The 19251-nt window shown below is 34.9% G+C and overlaps 1 protein-coding gene across 1 annotated transcript in view; it reads left to right on the top strand.

The window, feature by feature from the left end:
- Window positions 1-589: 589 nt before the first annotated feature.
- LIN28B (lin-28 homolog B) overlaps window positions 590-19251 on the top strand; it is a 73619-nt gene continuing 54957 nt past the window's right edge. The window contains exons 1-2 of the mRNA XM_059699760.1: window positions 590-609; window positions 2292-2511. Of these exons, the coding sequence (XP_059555743.1) occupies window positions 590-609; window positions 2292-2511 (240 nt within the window). The remainder of the gene's footprint in view (window positions 610-2291; window positions 2512-19251) is intronic.

The raw sequence follows: 19251 nt of genomic DNA, 5'->3' as shown, positions 1-19251 counted from the left end.
ATGGGGGGTGGGGAGGGGGAAAGAGTAGTGGTGCGTTTAAATGTTTGAAAAACGGGTGATGCTTTATATTTTAAAGGAAATAAGTCATTTCTATTTGATCTATAATATTTATTGTAGTGTTCCATGAGGGCGGTAATATTGGTGTCAGTATCTAGTAATCTGCAATCATTTGAACCGATTTGAAAGGTAAAGGGAAAGCATTTTGAAACTGGGGCGGGCGAAACGGGGTAGGAGCCTAATCCGTTATTAAATTTTCATTTATTCGACTCTTCTATCCACTGGTAAAATGTCACGGTCCAGTCAATATTCTATGAATTTACCTTTTTGTCTCCCACTTGCCTCTCTTTCTTTACCCTTCCCCCCACCAGCGCCCGATTTTCTCTCCCCCACCTCTTTCTCTAGCTCTGCAGCCGCCTCTACTGGCCGCCCCCTTCACCTCCCTGCCTGGCGCACCCCTCCCCCTCCCTGCCCTACCTCGTCTTGCTCTTGGGGAACAATCGCCAGTGATTGAGGTTCACTCGATGTTAAGCTGGAAAACTGGGCTGTTATTTAGGAAGTCATTAATCACATCTCCTCCCCCCGGAAAGAAATGGCGGAGAAACCTGTGAAGTACAGTTTCTTACCAACCCCCTCCAAAATGTTGCGAATTGATAAACGTAAACACAATTTGACTACATGAAGGTGATAGCGATTTTTCCAGTAGGATTTTATTTTAATTTTGAAAGATTTCAGGGCACATTCAGGTAATCGTGTGCTTTTGTTGTAGGTGTATATTATCATCTGAACTTTCATGGGGATGTAATTAGGTTTAATTAGATATTTTGTAAATTATATATTCTCTAAGAACTGAATTAAATAGGAGATTTGTGTCCAAAGCCGTTTTTGCTGCTGTCGAGCTGCTGAATTCTTAAGGGGGAAAAAAGCGTAACCTCGGTTGCTTTATTTAAATGGCTCTTTCCCCCCTAAATGAGATTATTTGGACAGGCTTATGTGTAAGGCACGCGTGTGCACATATATGACTGTGCTGTTTTTCTTAACGATTCACAAGGAACCTCCATTATGTTTAAATAAAAGCACGAAATCAGCATTCTGTTTTATCGTAAAGAAGCGTCCCAAATTGCCTCTAAGGTAACGTGTTTGAGTTTTTCGTGTTCATTCATAAATTATTTTGATGTCAGCATAGATGAAATGGCGATTGGTTATCTCTTCCTCTTGCCAGCCCCTTAAGGATCCGAGGTGAAATTAGTAGCAAGAAAGCATGTAATTGACAAAGTCACGTGTGCTCAGGGGGCCAGAAACTGGAGAGAGAAGAGAAAAAAATCAAAAGAGGGAAAGCACATTAGACCATGCGAGCTAAATTTGTGATCGCACAAAATCAAGATGTTAGATTGATGCAGAAGATCACTCCGTTGCAAAGGGAAAGTTTTCATCTCACGAGTTTGGAGCAGAGGGCCCGTGGGGCAACATGGCCGAAGGTTAATTTTCTTTTCTATTGTTTTACTGTGATTTTCTCTCTTCCTTTCTCTCCCCCTCCCCCTCTCCCACCCTTCTTTGCCCGTCCCCCCCTTCCTGGTTATACCCCAATACTGGGCATTTCCCCCACCCTCCATCGCGCAAGGGGGCTTTCTGCAACCTATTGTTACAGATCTCCAAAAATGTTTTGTACCGCCCACACTGATTCACAACTTGAAAAGCTTTCAGTGGGCTATTGTTTGAATTGTTTGAGTGTGATTAAGCGCAGTTTCAGTTAGTGAGCCCAAGAAAACTTTTATACACCTGCCCCCTCCCCCATCCCACCCCAACTTTAATTGAAAGTTATGGGGGGAGGGGAATGCACATTGCAGATAACCCCGGATTCGCTGCCGCCGCATGTGCATTTAAACTAGTTCTAACCATCTTCGCGATTTCTCTTTCCTCCTGGTGCCCGCCCGAGAGAAGAGTTTCGCTGAAAATTTCTCTTTGTGAATGGGATCAGTGTTAAATCAGCAATATGCAAGTAAAGTATCTCATGCTGTACTGTAATGTGTGCCTAAAAAAAATGGAGTTAAATGAAAAAGGACACGTCTGTACAGAACCGTGCAAGTGGATGTGATCGATAGAACAGTGTGGCTTCCCCTCCCCCGCTTCCCTTTTTAACTATTTTCATTTTAAATATTTTCTATAGAAGTTAAGTAGGAATCAGCCATTTAATCGCGTTTTCTTATTTCCTTCTTCCCCTCCCTGCCCCTAACCAGTCCCCCCCCCCCCACCCACCCCCGCCCTCTCTTTCAATGAGCTGTATGGCAATACAGACTAACTGACTTTTTTGTCCTGTTCTACTCAGGCGGGGCAAGCAAAGGTGGCGGAGAAGAGCCCGGGAAGCTGCCGCAGCAGGCAGAGGAGGAATCCCAGGTTTTGCACGGAACTGGCCACTGTAAGTGGTTCAATGTGCGAATGGGATTTGGATTCATCTCCATGGTAAACCGAGAGGGAAGACCCTTGGATATTCCAGTCGATGTATTCGTACACCAAGTAAGCCAACCCCCCCCCCTCCCCCGCCGCCCTTCACCTTTTTCCACGTGGAGTTGATAAAGTAGTTTTGTCAGTGGCTGTACAATAATGTGCCCTTGGGTGTATTGAAAGACAAAAATCTTCCTTCTAGTCACAAGTTAATACAGTTTTTAGGGTATATGTACGGCTCTCTTCCTGAGTATTTTTCCTAAACAGAAAATGAAATCTATGAAATTTTACTGCTTGGGTGCTTGTTGACTTTAATAGCAAGTTCCCTCTCTTCATTCGACAGTGAAATTGCAGTGGTGTAGCTTCCGGTGTTATCCGTTACAATGTACTCTGTCGGCTACGCCTAGTAAATGAGTAGGTAAATGAATGAAGAAACGGCGGCCGTTTTAAGTTTTAAAAACACACGACACAATAGTTTGCTGTGGAAGACTGTAGGTCCCTGTATTTTAGACATCTCTAGTCAATAGGTTTTCCTGTTCATCTCTGCCTGTCCGGTAGACATTTATACATGTAAGTTAAAATAATTTGTTTTTACACTAAAATAAAGTAGAACACTAAGCCTAGTATGGATTTGCAGAAATATAAGAGTTGATGCTTAGTAATCAAACATTTTAGAAATGTGCTTCATGTAGGGCTTATGTCCAAGGATACTGTCTCTTTAAGAGACTGAACTAAAAAAACATGTGGCCAGAGGCGGCTCTAGCTTGTATGTTTAAAATGTGCTAGTCTGCTACTTCAGGGTAAATTTCCACCATTCCTTATAGTGTGTTGTAATTTTTTAAGATGCTTAATACCAAGCAGAATGTTATTGCTTCTCATTTTAAATTTTTTACGCAGAAACAAATTAATACCTCATCCCCTTTCAATCCACTCATCTCTATTACTTAATCTCCTTATAGTAAAAAAGATAATTTACAGTTTGCAAGTTTGATCATTTCATTAAAGGAAGTTAAAGAACTGTAATTCTTAGATAGGCGTAAAGGGATTTAAGAGTGAAGAGGTTTACTTTGTCTTGACATCTAAGTTAAAAAGAATTCAATGAATGGCTATCAATATACTACAGGTTGACTGACAGTAGATGCAGGAAATAGTCTGTTTGCATGAAAAGTCTATATCTTATTTGATACTATGTTGCATGTTCCTGGTAATATTTACAGCCGCCTTTCTCCCTATGGAATATCATCTCCAAATTAAGTATATAAACAATAGAAACACATGAAACCATTCTGTTTTGATCTGTTGTCCTGTAGTGCTTGGTAGCTTCCTGACCTTGCAGTGTGGTGTGTGTTTTCCTTTCCTAAAGGCCTGGCCATCATTATTGGCTGTTTATATGTGGAAGGATCAGCATAATCTGTGAATTGAAACAGGGTTTAAATACATAAATAGAAGTGCACAGACAGGCTACTGAATTTTATGCCTCCTACTTTATGTTGCACAATGAAACCACATTTTCTGCAGAGTGACTGAAATCACTGACAGATCTAGTTCTGTCAGGCCCTGGCTTTCCCCCCTTTGAACCTTCTTTAGGTTGTTAAATTGTTCTTTACGATCTCATAAATTTGTTTTATAGATGAATGAAAAAAATAGCCCTTTTCTTCTTTGATCACACCTTGTTATAATTTGGTTTTCTGTGTTTACCTTTAGTATATTCAAATATTAGACATCTTATTAATTAAATATTTAGAACCACAAGACATCCAAATTTAAGCTGTTTAATGGTTATATATTGATAAACATTCCTATAGCCACTAAATTTAGAAATGTTATATTGCTGAAAAAGTTTTATAGAGAGCAAACCATTTCCAGTGTACAGTAATTGATTATTAAAGACTTGCTTTAATCTTCTGTTACACATTATGTGTTTACTAAAGAACAATATTAAAATGACATGTGATAAAAATGCTCTTTAAATATATGTATTTGTATTCTTCAGAAGAATATATCTAGATACATTCTTAGGAAGAAGTATGTAAAAAGTCAATAAAACTTAAGTATTAGTGTTTTTTGTGATGTTAAAAGCCAGGCAGTGGTAATCTTTAACTTTAAAATTAGAAAGTGATATTTTAGGGAATTTTTTATGCTAAAAATATATCTAGGAAAAATTACTTGGGTATCAATCACCTTATTTTTTTGCATCTTCACTTTGATACCTGAGTTTCTGTCTTATATTGTGACTTAATGTATATTACATATAAATTATATGAATAATTGTTTGGAAGAAGGCAGGAATCCTACTGATTTTAGCCAAGCAACTATAAGTAACAATTTGATGGTCATAAATGATATGTGTAGCATCATGTGAACATTGCTTTTGCTTATACAATCAGGTTGCAATTCAGGACAATTTTATAAATATCTTTTAAATCTTTTAAATTATTTATGCTGCCAATTTTACTGTCTGAGCATTTTGAAAGCGTACTAGGTTTTATGTATAATTATAAATTAGATTCCCTCCCCCATTATGTCTCTATATTCTTTTGTTATGAAAGAAAAGGCATGGGTATTTTGGGAATTTTGAAATGTTTTCCTGGACTGAGATCTACTCATTATTTTAAATATATGACATGAGTGTTTTTTGAGTGTTCAGAAGTGTATGTGGTTTTGGATTTTAAAAAAAATTTGAAAACGTTTTTAATACTATATACGTGGGGAAATAAAAATAAATTATTTTATTTACTTTAAAATAATATTTTAAAATTCATGCTAAGTCACCAGGATATATTTTTTTTCTTTTGAAAATATTGACTGCAAAGAACTGCACATCAAAAACAATTAAGTTGCTAGGAAATTAACAACACATTTATATATATATATATATATGTGTATGTATGTGTATATATATATATATATATATATACACACACATATATATATATATTTGTTCATTGTTACATAAATCTACTTAAAATTTTTTGGTAGTAATACTATCAAACTTCTAGTTCTCTAATGTTACCAGGTCCTCCAAAAGAAACACATGACTGAGGTATTGTACTTCATCTATCTTTAGATTATTTGATATAGGCAGTGAAATTCTGCTGTCTGGAGACGGTGTGCAACCACTGGTGGTTTAAAATGACAGATTCATCTTAATTTCTAATGTTAACTTGTGATTTAAATCATCCTATATTTGTGGACTATTAATAAATTCAAATGTATTTTGACACATAATACTGAAACATTGGTGGCATTCAATAAGGAATATTTTATTTTTTACAAACTTAACAATACTGTGTAAATATATTTGTGAATTTTGGCAGCACACAGTTTGAGGTGTTCCTTAAAATTTTAATATTTGACAATTTTGATGGTTTAATTTGTCAGTATGATTAATTTGTAGGAATATCTTACTTAAAAATCCAATGGGAAACAGATTCGTCTCTCAATTGAAGGAAGGGTGTACATGGTTAATACAGATTTGTAGCCTAGGTTCATGCTAAGGTGATTTCATCAATTAGAATATGACCATTTCTTAAGTGCTAATAATTAATACTCCTATCAGTTTATTGTTAATAAATTTTTAAATGTGCATCCACAGTTAGATTGTGGGCTGACATGTTTAAATGATCTGGAAAGGTCTCTGGCAACTTCTTGAAATATTATAAGCTTTTAATAGGCTTAAATAATGATGGTACTTTAGATGAATTGCATGGTAATTAAATATTAGGTCTTTTTTGGAGAAGAGCAATATTCCCCAATAACTACCAGTTGATATTTGCTATTCTGTAAGTTTTCCTTACATATATTTTGACATTTATGTCCAGTCATTTTCTCTTCTAATAAGATAAAATGATCATTTGAAATTTATTTTGTTTAGGGGAAAAATAGAATCCATTCTCCTTATTGCCCTCTCTTAAGCTTATTTGCATAATAATATTTCTTCACTTATTGGATTGTATTTGAAATTCTTGGCCATCAAATATGGCACAAAGATTTTTTGACATAAATTATTTCTTTTTTTCACAATTTATGTAAGAATTTTTTTCAAAGACAGAGAAATTCAAGATGATAGCAATTTAGCTAGTATTACTCTGTAGGCTTAAGTATTTTTTAATAATTTGGTTTTGAGTTCTTCATTTACCTTTGTAGTATTGATGTTTCCTTCCTATGCTCTGTATTTCTGACCTGTAGTTTAATCTTTATGGAGGATACAAATGTCCATATTAGAAAGATTTTTATGTTCCTTTTATTTCTTTGCTTAGAAAACATCTCAAAGACTAATGGAAATAGAATAAATAAGAAAAATTATTGTAACGTAAATTTAAAGTATTTTATTAATAGTATAAGATTTGAAAACATTTGCAGATGACTAATTTATTATTTTATAAGTACCGCGCACTAACTGATTGCGCCACTGGAGCTCTGGCCGCTATTATTTTAAATGTTTATTTTATTTGAGAGAGAGAGAGAAACATCAATTTGTTGTTCTACTTATTTATGTGTTCATTTGTTGATTCTTATATGTGCCTGTACCTGGGATGGAGCCCACAACCTTTGTATATGGGGACAATCCTCTAAACAACTGAGCTACCCACCCAGGGTGGACATGACTAATTTATATATATGAAAATTTCAAGTATTATACACAATTCAGTTGATGTATCATAAAGTACGTATTGTAAATGTTTTCAATATTAATTAATTACACAACTTGTGAAAACAGATTTACTCCAATATGTTCATGCTTAAGGGCTTTTCATAGCATTTTATCTACTATATTTTTGTCATAGTTAGGCATGAAAACATTTTTCGCATGCAGAAGAGATGTAATTATTATTATTCTCAGGACTGTTGATTATTTTAATTTCAAAAAGTTTATTTAGACAGAGAAATCTTAGAAATTTTAAAACGTGAACATATGATAATTGTAGCTCATTTCTTAGAAAGTTATAGATTTTAATACTTTGAAAATAGTTCCTCAGCCTATCAAATTTTCTTGATTTGCCCAGTTGACCAATTTGGAAGAATCCCAAATGAAATGCCCTTAATGTAATCACATTTAAAAGCACTTAAATCAAAGTTTTATGAAAGATATTGGATACTTCCCTTCTGATTTTCAAATGCTGATCTATTTTAAGACTCCTTTTATATACTTACTAGAGACCCATACACAACATTTGTGCACTTGGGGTGGGGGAGGGCCTCAGCCCGGCTTGCGCCCTCTCGTGGACATCCCCCCAGGTGTCGTTAACAGTGACACAGAGGCAGGAGAGGCTCTTGCCACCACCTCTGCACTCTCCAGCCATGATCCTGGCTTCTTGGCGAGCAGCGCTCCACCTGTAGGAGCACATTGACCATCAGGGGGCAGCTCCTGCGTTGATCGTCTGCCCCCTGGTGGTCAGTGCATGTCATAGTGACCAGTCGTTCTGCAGTTCGCTTGATTTGCATATTAGGGTTTTACTATATAGGCTAAAATGATGTTCTTATTCTCACTCAATTTTAACCTGAAATGTGAATTGGGTACATATTTAAGACATAGTCTCTCCTCCCCTTTATAAAGATTATTGATGTAACTCTAAATATTTTCCTCTTTTTTTATTTGTGCATCTTCTTTTTTTAAAGATCATTCACAATAAATGAAGACAATTCAGAATAACATCTTTAACTTACCTATAACTCGTCTCAGAGTTCTCGGGTTTCAGAGGAAGTTAAAAACCTTGTTACCTACACTCAACATGGAGGATTAGAAAGTATGTACTTTGTTACTTTGGAGCAGGAATTGAACCCTTATTATTTGAATTTGGTTGGGTTCTTCCTGTTCAGAAATTATGTAAATGTAGAGGATAGTTTTGACCAGGAATCCAACCGGAGACCCTTCAGTCTGCCGGCTCACACTCTAACCACTGAGCAGAAACAGGCCAGGGCAACAGTTTTGTATATCTTAACTGAGTAGTTTTGTGGGTTTTTAAAAAAATATATTTTTATTGATTTCAGAGAGGAAGGGAGAGGGAAAGAGAAACATCACGGAAGAGAGAGAATCATTGATCAGCTGCCTTCTGCATGCCCCCCACTGGGGATCGAGCCCACAACCCAGGCATGTGTCCTTGACTGGAATCAAACCTGGGACCCTTGCTCTATCCACCAAGCAAAACTGGCTATGGCCTGAGTACTTATTTTGATGCAATGATTAGTTACTAGTTTAAAATTTGTTATCTTATGGGTTTATTTTTGTGCCAAGTATAACCTAAACAATTGAAGTGATATTTCTAATTAATTAAACTGGAAATGTATTACTTTAGATATGATATTCTATAGACTTGATTTACAATTAAATATGAAATACCCTGAGCTATTTCTCAATAAATTTTACATAAGAAGAAGTTCAGTTGTTCAATATATAGTTGGTATAGGTTATGTCATTATAACATATATAGTTCATGAGAAACTTAAATTATTTTTCTTCTTCTCAAAAATAATTTTATTATAGCATCTAATATCAGACAAGTTGCTAACAGTAACATATTAAAGCAAATACATTGCAGATTAGTGGGGTACATTTAGAAATGATCTTTTAATGAGTGTTTTGTCCAATAAGTAACAAGTGTTACATTGCAATTTGATACATCACTATTTCTGTATTTCTGACCTGTAGTTTGATCTTTATGGAGGATACAAATGTCCATATTACAAAGATTTTATGTTCCTTTTAATTTTACCTTGTATCCAGCACCAAATTGGAAGATAATCATACCTAACTTTTCAGGTTGCTGTGAAGGGTAGAGTTGTTACATAAACTGCCTAGCAAGTATGTGTTGAATAAATAAACTAAATTGGAAACTAGTCTTTGCCACAATAAAATCATGGTTAAGTTATATTCAATGGTATATATTCATGGTGGAAAATTAAATTGGTATCTTCTTTTATGTGCTCTCTTTAAAATAGGGTAAATTAGATAATATTAATAGCTTAATTTCTATTGCAGTGAACTACAAAGCTTTTTATTGTAATGTTGTGGTATGTAATATTATTTAAGTATCAGGATATAAAATGAGGCTTAGAAATATTTTTGTTATGCAGATATTTTTAATTGTTGTACATGAGATTTTACCTTTGTATATCCTGTTCCTACATTCTTCAGTATAAGTTAAGGAAAATATATTGTTTTAAATGAACCTGCTGTGATAAGTTAATATCCATTGCTGTAATAATAATTATTTAACCCTTGTGAGATACTATATAAAGGAATATAATCTGGTCAAATAGATCAGTATTCAAATCCTAGTAGTATGTGTGATGGAGAAGTAAGTTATTTTAAATTACTTTCTCAGTATTGCAGTGTCCTATAAATGAAGGGACAAATACATATCTACCTTGTAGAGGGTTGTTATGAGGATTAAATGGTATTACAATGTAAAACCTTTAACAAACACAGAGCTTGGAAGATAGTAAAGGCACAACAGTGTTTGTTGTACATAGATATTACAAAGTTGAAATAGTGTGGTAGAGTGACAGAGAAAACATTGGAGATTAAGGTTTGGATTTGGCTCTGCCACTTGGTTGGTTCCTCACTATTGGCTAGTTACTTCCTTGGGGTATGGAGTGTTTCAGTGAGTTGGCCAGTCACTGAAATTCAGTATTTTTCCTCACTATTTTTGAGTGATAGGTAAGTATCAATTGATGTAATATGCATAAAAATGATTTTAAAACTGTAACAATCCCAGGTTTTAGTTTTAATCTTTATTTTGAGCACTATATTTTTATTAGTCCCTTCATAATGTAAATCATTGTCAGAATTTTTAAGATAGTGAGCCCATGTCATTTATTTTAATTTTTGCCTTGTCAGATTTATTGACTTATAATAACATAGAATAAAATTCAAATTTTTTTTTTTTTTTATCCTTACCTGAGGATACTTTTTCCACTGATTTTTTTTGTTTTCAGAGAGAGCGGAAGGGAGAGGGAGAGAAACATTGTTGTGAGAGAGACACATTGGTTGGTGGCCTCTTACCTACAACTGAGGTGTGTGCCCTTGACTGGAATCAAAGCTGCGGTCCTTCAGTCTGTGGGCCAACGCTCTAACCACTGAACATCCAGCTAGGGCAAATTTACAAAATTTAAGTATACAATTAGATGAATTTGACAAATTGTATAACCACCACCACAATCATGATATAGAACATTAAATCACAGAAAGTTCCCTTGTATCCTTGAAGAGCAGAGGTTCAGTTATCCTATATGATTATTGGTGTGTTATATTACTGGTTAACTGTCCTGGTTCCTTTTTTTTTTTAAAAAAAAATATTTTTATTGATTTCAGAGAGATAGAAACATCCATGATGAGAGAGAATCATGGATCGGCTGCCTCCTGCAAGCCCCCCACTGGAGACAGAGCCTGAAACCTGGGCATGTGCCCTTGACCAGAATCGAACTTGGGACCTTTCAGTTTGCAGGCCAACGCTCTATCCACTGAGCCAAACCGGCTAGGGCTGTCCTGGTTCCTGTTAACTTCATCTTGTTGGATATAGGCTATGATCTAGTATCCTTTATATAGTTCACATTTATTTTCATGTGTTTTGTTTGTTTCTCTTCAGTTATGTCTGCTTGGAAATTATCTTGACATGAGTAGTGTCTGTGCTTGTGAAAGTGAGATTATTAGTACACACTTCACTAATCTTCAATCTTAAAATCATTTATCCTTTTGGTACTTTCCATCCTATATAATAAAAGCCTAATATGCTAAGTGTCCGATCATTCATTTGATTATTCGACCAGTCGCTATGATGTGCACTGAACACCAGGGGGCAGACGCTCTAAACTATAGGTTAGCTTGCTGCTGGAGCCCTCCCACAGTCCCTCCCCAGGCAGCCAACCTCCCGTGGTCCCTCCCTGGCCGCTGGCCCTGATTGGCCTCTACTGGGACTGGGCAAGATGGCCCCAATTGGCCTCGATCGGAATTGGGCAAGACAGCTCCAATCAGCCCCAATCAACCTCGATTGGCCCCAATCAGGACTGGGTGAGTCAGGCTGGACATGCCCTGGAGCCTTCCCACAGTCCCTCCTTGACCCCAATCAGCCTCAATCGGGACTAGGCGAGACGGCCCCAATTGGTCCCTATTGTGACGGGTGAGACGGGCCGGACACGCCCTGGAGCCTTCCTGTGGTCCCTCTTCAGCCCTGATCAGGGCCATTGGGGCCAGCAGCTGGGGAGGGACTGCAGGAGGGCTCCAATTGCTCAGTTTGGTACTGGGAGAGATGGGCTGGACATGCCCTGGAGCCCTCCTGCAGTCCCTCCCGAACCTCTAAAATATTTCTTCTAATTAATTCCCTTTCCATGTGCACGAATTTGAGCACCTGGCTTCTAGCCCTATATAATAAAAAGCTAATATGCTAATTGACCGAACAGCAGAACGACCAGTCACACACTGACCACCAAGGGGCAGATGCTCAATGCAGGAGCTGCCCCCTGGTGGTCATTGTGCTCCCAGGGGAGCGCCAGTCAGCCAGAAGTTGGGCTCATGGCTAGCGAGTGCATTGGTGGTGGCGGAAGCCTCTTCCACCTCCTTGGCAGCGCTAAGAATGTCCGACTGACGGCTTCAGTTGGACAACCCCTAAGGGCTCCTGGACTGCAAGAGGGCACAGGCCAGGCTGATGGACCCTCTCCCTCCCTCGAGTGCATGAATTTCATGCACAGGTCTCTAGTAGAGTGTAAAGTCACTGCTTACCTAAAGGGAAGATTTTGTTTTATTGATATTTATATTTCCCACAAGAAATCTAATGAATTTCTATCTTAACTGAGTTTTTGTATAAAAAATTTTAGAGGTGTAAATCAACAAGAGGGCTTATTTTCATATAAAAGTGCTATCTTTTTATCTATTCAGCTTTTCATTGATCACATATTAAGTGTGAACTGTTGTATGGTAGACTTAAGAGTTTTGCTTTCCAGTTGCTATATATTTTTCTGTTTTGTTCCTTCTAGTAAACTTTTTAATAAAAAGTTTCCAATTTTCACTCTTTCCATACAAGGTATGGTACATTTTCCCCGTGTACTATTCATTTTTTAACCCCTACACATTTATGATTTTTTAAAATTGTTAATTTTTGAAATTTGAGCTAAATACAATGATTTCTTATCAGTCTTAAAATACATTCTTTTCATATTTCATGCATAGAAACCATCTCAAGCAATGCCTAGAATCATATCATTTTATTATTAGCAACATGCTTAATTTTTACCAGCTCCTTGAGTCCACTTTTAAAAATCAAAACCCACTTAGATTTAGTACTTTTGTTAATCTTAAAGTTGGCCTCTATTTCATAATCTTGTAAGTTTAATTTGATAATAACATTAAGATTTTTGTTCCATTTTATTGTGCTATATTATATAAAGATTATGTAAATTTAAAATTAATTTTACTTTGGCCATGTTTGTTTATGACCATTTCTTTCCTTAAAGCTTTTTTGTAAGTAATTACCTAGATGATTACTGATATATTCCCAGATATTATAATGCCTAAATTATTTTAACAAAGTTTTTCATTCAAATGAATTGCTTTTATCCTTAGTTTAGTTTATAACAGAAGGCTGATTACACTGGTCATTTGTATCACCTTACATGTTTAATATACTATCGATATATTTTAAAACTTGGAATGAATTCAACCAATTTTTTACTCAAGGTTTGATTTTAATAATACATCATTTTGCTCTTAATATGGAAACACTAGTACTTAGAAAATAATTGCACTTTTCAGCAATTCCTCTAAATAGATTAATGATATTAAAGACACATAGTAACAGTTCCATGTTATTATATTTAGAAACATAAATGAATCTTTTTTAATTTTAGCAAGTAAAGCTTCTTTTATAGGATTGATTAAACTATGAGCCAGAAATTTAGTCACATCCTGACCTCATTTTTTTAGCTCTCTAATTAAAACTTTTAGTTCCATAGTAACTCTAAGGACAGTTGGATTTGCGTGTTTGCCCCTTTCACTGCTTCTTCCCCCATGCCATTGAAGAAATTTGAATGGTGAGGAATTTACGCCCTTTGGCTCAGGTTGCAGACCCACTTGATCAAGCCTGAGAAGCTGGGGTCAGAACTATTCATCGCTTATCTTTTTCTTGGGCCACTTGTAAATCCTGCCTTTCTGCTCTGAAAAAAAAAAATTCTCTTTATATTATACTTATAATAAAGCCTGGACTATTAAAAAAAAAAAAAAAAAAGCCTGGACTATTAAAAAAAAAAAAAGGTTGACGCTTAATTGTGACTCCACATGGGTTGAATTATTCACAATTTTTAGTTTTTCATTGCATTGCAGCTTGTTTGATGTATACAACTTTATTTAAATACATGTAATTTCATAAGCCATTATAACAGCCTCCTATTAGTAATGGAAATATCTTAGGTTGAGATTTTCCACCTTCAAGATGTAGTGATTACTTTTAAGTAAATTGAATTAGTCCATTTGAATCAGATCTATAAAAAGCTCCAAAGTATTTTGTTTTGACGTGGTTAATTTCCAACATTTATGCTGACACTTAAAACTTGTCTGAATCAATTATACCACAAGTTTATGAACTGTATCAATGTGGTGTAAAGAGTTTAAATACAAACCCAGGTTTAAACAAACACAAAACACTTTGTTCTTATCTTAGCATCTTTTAAAAGTATACAGCTCTTGTTCAGGACCTCAGGACCACCCATCACCCTGGACATTGGATACTCCTATTTATTCAAGAAGCTTGTGAAGTATCTGTGCACCAGTGGGGGATGGTGTGTGTATCTGTGTAGGAAATCATAGTTAGGTGATTTCATCCCAAAGCAGCAATATTGTTTATAAACTGAATTATGTTCCAGTAAAATTTTCTAGTTCTAAAACCTAACTTCAATTACATACTTATTTTTGTAAGCCTTGGTTGCAGTTTTCACATTTTTGATCTTTCAGAGGCTAAAGTGGACCCCCCTTAAGATGAACCCCAATCCATTACAGCTTTTGGCCTGCAGGCCCCACCCATTGGCCTTGGATAGCTAATACCAAGCTTTTGTTTCTTCCTGTAGAAAGGAAAGGAAAGGATAGAAAACTGTTCTTTCTCTTTTATTGTGTGAGTCATGTGACTTCCCTTTTAGTTACAGATAGTACTGAAGTGAATCTCAGAATGAAAAAGCTATCAAACTTTTATGTTTATGTGAAATATTTATTGAAATCGACCTCATAATTAATGCTTTTTATGCATTAAAATAATTTGGTTTGAAATACTATACCTTATTTTAAATCTATACTGCTGTTTTTTTGAGAAACCAAAAAATGTTAAGTGTTTGTTTGTTTTTTACAAAATAGATTTTTAAAATAATACAGATGTTTTTACCTACATCATGTTAGTTTCTCAGTGTACTTATTTTTCTATCAGTTATCTTTTAGCATCATCTGAGGTTTCTGAACCATAGCTTACTTCTCAGAACTCAGTGTAAAGAAAGTAGGGGTGGTGGTTGGGATGATTTTAGAAAGGAAAAATTCCTTATATGGAAAAAAGAAAAATGTTTTATAGGACTATTCAAATATAGAAGGAATTAGTTGAAAAAAATATATATTTTTGCTCCTCTCTGTCATCTCTCTAATAATCAGTGTGGCTAGCTGCTAGGGAAAAAATGCTATCAGACTAATACTTCATAATGAAGTTAGATAACATGAGGATAAATAATATTTAGTCCTAATTTGTGATGTAAACATATTATAATTTACTATTAAATATTTAATCTTTAAATTATAATAATTTGCTCTTTAGCTATTTTCCCAAACAGTTAAATTCTATTTTAGTAAACATATAGCTGTCCACATTTAATAAGTAAACTATTTAAAACAATGGTAGTTTTAAAAGAAGTATCTTCTCACTTATTTTTTTTCTATGTTTTTTGGGAGCACACATTTTCATACAAATAAGTACTTTTAAAGGACTTATAAGAAGAATACTATTTTTAAATCTTGTATGCATTTTTATTTAAAATACTGTTTCAGTGTTGTATGAAAGGAGAGAAGGTTAAAATACTGTTTCAATAAAATGTTCCAGTCTATTGTTATATAAAAAAGCATCGTTTCTTACATTTTCTTAATCTTAGAGATCTTAAAAGGCAATGATATTTAAATGATTTTGCTATCAATCCAAGATGACTTGGTTAATTTGATTTGTAAATATGAAAAATTTGTTGAGATATATAGAAAACTCCTTAAGTTTCTATTCATAATAGTGGGTTATCAGCTTTTCAATAACCAGGATCTGGTCATGAAGCCTATAATGTGCTGTTCCATGCTTTCATTGACATTAAAACTTATAGTAAGTGATTTATTTTGCATGCGCTTTTAAGTTGAACATTTCAACTTCAGTTTAATTGATTAACTTAAATATTTATTGATATTTTATTTAGTGTTTATATTGCCACTAAAATTTTGCTTTGGGGAAAGATTTTTAGGATACTAAATCTTTGAAATATGTGATACTCCATTTACCATTTTGATAGCAAGGTATTTATAAAGCATCAACAATTTATTATTAAGTATTGTATTTGAATCTAGTACTGACAATATTGTTGAAATAATCCATTTAGTATCTTAGTGTTATTATGAAACTTGAGCCTGATGTTTAAAAATTGGAACCAGTTTTTTTTTTTAATGTACCACATCCTTTTTTCTTCCCCTAACAAAAGTTGATATTGAAAAGTGAAAAGTTGAGTGTTTTTTCACTTTATAAGTTTTTTCTTCCTGCAGAAGTTTTCTTCAACTTGTGTAGATGAAAGTAGTTTTTAAAATGAATTTATGTGGCTTTAAGTGTCTTCATGTTTGGTCAAAAGTACAAGCCTCATTTGTGTAACTAACACCATTTGAGATACTGTTACTTGTTTTCATGTGGTTTATTATAAATATACAGTTAATTAATGATTTGTTTTCTGGCTTTTCTTTCTCCTAAAATAAACTTTATAATAGGAAATAAATTTTCAAATAATTGAAATATATGAAGGGCCAAGTAAATATGGACATTTGTTTCTTTAGTTTAGAGTTGGGTATTTATTTTTTTAAAGATATCATGATATAAAAGTTTTTAACCAATGTTTGGAAAATTGTCTCACTAGGTATTGACCACTTTTCCATTCACTCTGCCTTTACTTTTAAAAGTACCTGCTCACTATTAAATCCTTAATATCCCTGAAGATAACCAAAAGTTCCTATGAGATTCAATGTTCAACATATATTTAATTACCCAAATTTACAAAATTCAAACATTTTTAGGAGAATCTCAGAAGACAAGAGATAATATTGTCAGAGTGATATTTTAATAGAGTTCACTATTTTGATTTATATTTTCCAATTTTTAACTGTAAATTGAAAAAATAAATTACCAGTGTTACTAAAGCATTAAACTGTCCCCAAATTATTCCCTGCCCTAACATTATCATTTGATCTGCCAACAGGAATTATTACTGCCCTAAGTGGTCTCTCTCTTTTAGTCTCCTTCTCCCCTTCTTTCCCCCTCACCCACTGCCATTCAGGAAGGAAGCCAGAGGCCCTACCTCTAGAGATAAGAGGAAAAAGCAATCATTCAGCAGAAAGTATCTGTCTTTAGCAGAAGTGTCATCCTTTGGAGAAGAGTGTAGTTAAGAAGAGATTAATATAGATGAAGATACAGAGTTTTTCAAATTTATTCTTTTTTTTTTTTAAATATATTTTATTGATTCTTCACAGAGAGGAAAGGAGAAGGATAGAGAGTCAGGAAAATTGATGAGAGAGAAACATTGATCAGCTGCCTCCTGCACACCCCCTACTGGGGATGTGCCCGCAACCAAGGCACATGCCCTTGACTGGAATCGAACCTGGGACCCTTCAGTCTGCAGGCCGACACTCCATCCACTGAGCCAAACCAGTTAGGCAAATTTATTCTTAATTAATTTAGAATTTGGTTTTTGCATAGCTGGATATTGTTGTCGTTAAGAAAAAAGAGGTCTACTTTGTTTAGGTGTTAGCAAAGTCAAATCCAGTCCTTCACCACTTTCTCTCTTTACTTAGCTTTGGTTAAATCTTTTATACTGTTTCTAAAGGCCCTTGCCAGTGATTTTCCTAATATTGAAGAACAGAGAGTGTTCTGAACGAAAGCAATGGACAGTTAGGCAATTTTAACATTTCTAAACACTTACTGATATTTGCAGTATTTACCTAAATTTCCAAAGAAGGTATATATGAAATGTTTTACTCTACATCATTTGTCATCTCTATAAAGATGTTTGTGCCTGGCCAGTGTTGCTCAGTGGTTGAGCATCGACCTATGAACCAGAGAAGGTTACTGTTCCATTCCTGGTCAGGGCACATGCCTGGGTTTTGTGCTCTATCCCCAGTGGGGGATGTGCAGGAGGCAGCTGATCAATGATTCTCTATCATTGATGTTTCTATTTCTCTCCCTCTCCCTTCCTCTCTAAAATCAATAACAATTATATTTTTTAAAGAGATAATGTTTGTGTATCTAGTATAATTTTGTGTAGAGACTTTTTAAACTACAAACTGACTCATAAAATAGGCTAACAATGAAAATGATATTGATAGGTCTAAAAATGTTTTAATTTACTTCCTTAGAGAGATTGTTATGAAATCTCCTTTTTTTTGTTTGGTTTCAGGATGAGTAAGAAAATGCAGATTCAGTGGGGGTAAATACTGTAAACTGAAGGGCCCAAGTTTCTTCTATGCTATAAGGATTTCTGCTAGCATTTCCTCTTCTTCCAGGCCAATCCTTTACTGAGCTCCACATGCATTTATTCAAGTTTCTTATACTGGTTGACCCTAGTTAAAAAAACTGGGGCAGAATGGTCATGGAATTTTACAATTATCTTAAAGAGGTTTTTAGAAGTCATAATTTATAATCTGAAAAATAATAAAGTGAATACTACATAATACTTATGTTTTATGGAATGAACCAAATATATTTTGAAAAACTTTAATGTTATTTAAATTAAGGGCAAATATAAAAATTTAATAGCAAGCATATTTAAGGGAATATAAGAATGGTAAACGTAAGTAATCTTTTGATAGGATAGCTTTAAAAATCAAGTTAGAATAAAACCATATATTCCTTCCTATTGGTCCAACCCCTCACCAGATCAAGGACCATTTATTTTGTTTTGTTTTAGCTTCTTGCTAATACTAGGTTGTTACTACTATCTTTACCTAGAGAGAGACCCCCAGTTTGCCACCTTTGGTCCTATCTTCCTCCCCATCATTCAATGATCCTGGTGTAAACTCTCCTCTACCCAGGTTCCGGTTATGCAAAGACAGTATTCTGTTTTTTTCTTACATTCACTCTCTTTTTATTTTAGTTTTTTAAAAATATATTTTTATTGATTTCAGAGGAAGGGAGAAGAAGAGAGAGATAGAAACATTAATAATGACAGAATCATTGATCGGCTGCCTCCTGCACGCCGAGCCCGCAACCTGAACACGGGCCCTTGACTGGAATCGAACCTGGGACTCTTCAGTCCACAAGCCGATGCTCTATCACTGAGCCAAACTGGCTAGGGCTTAAATTCACTTTTGAAAATCCTTGCCCTCTTTCACAATCTAGCCCCAAATCCAGGTCCTTCTTTCCCGAAAGCCTTTCCTCATCATTCTAGCTAGAAATTGCTTACTTCCTTCTTATAAACTCCAAAGCTCTTTTTACATGTGTCACTTGTCATAGATTGTCTTGTTATTTTTTTTCTTGTTTGTCCTACTAAATTGTAAATTCCAAGTGGAATTTACCGGATTTTGTATTCCCTACAATATATAGGTGCATGCTTTTCATA

Source organism: Myotis daubentonii, chromosome 6, assembly GCF_963259705.1.
Source record: "Myotis daubentonii chromosome 6, mMyoDau2.1, whole genome shotgun sequence".
Lineage (NCBI taxonomy): Eukaryota > Metazoa > Chordata > Mammalia > Chiroptera > Vespertilionidae > Myotis > Myotis daubentonii.
Note: the sequence above shows the minus strand (reverse complement) of the source record. Positions and strands in the feature narration are given on the sequence as shown.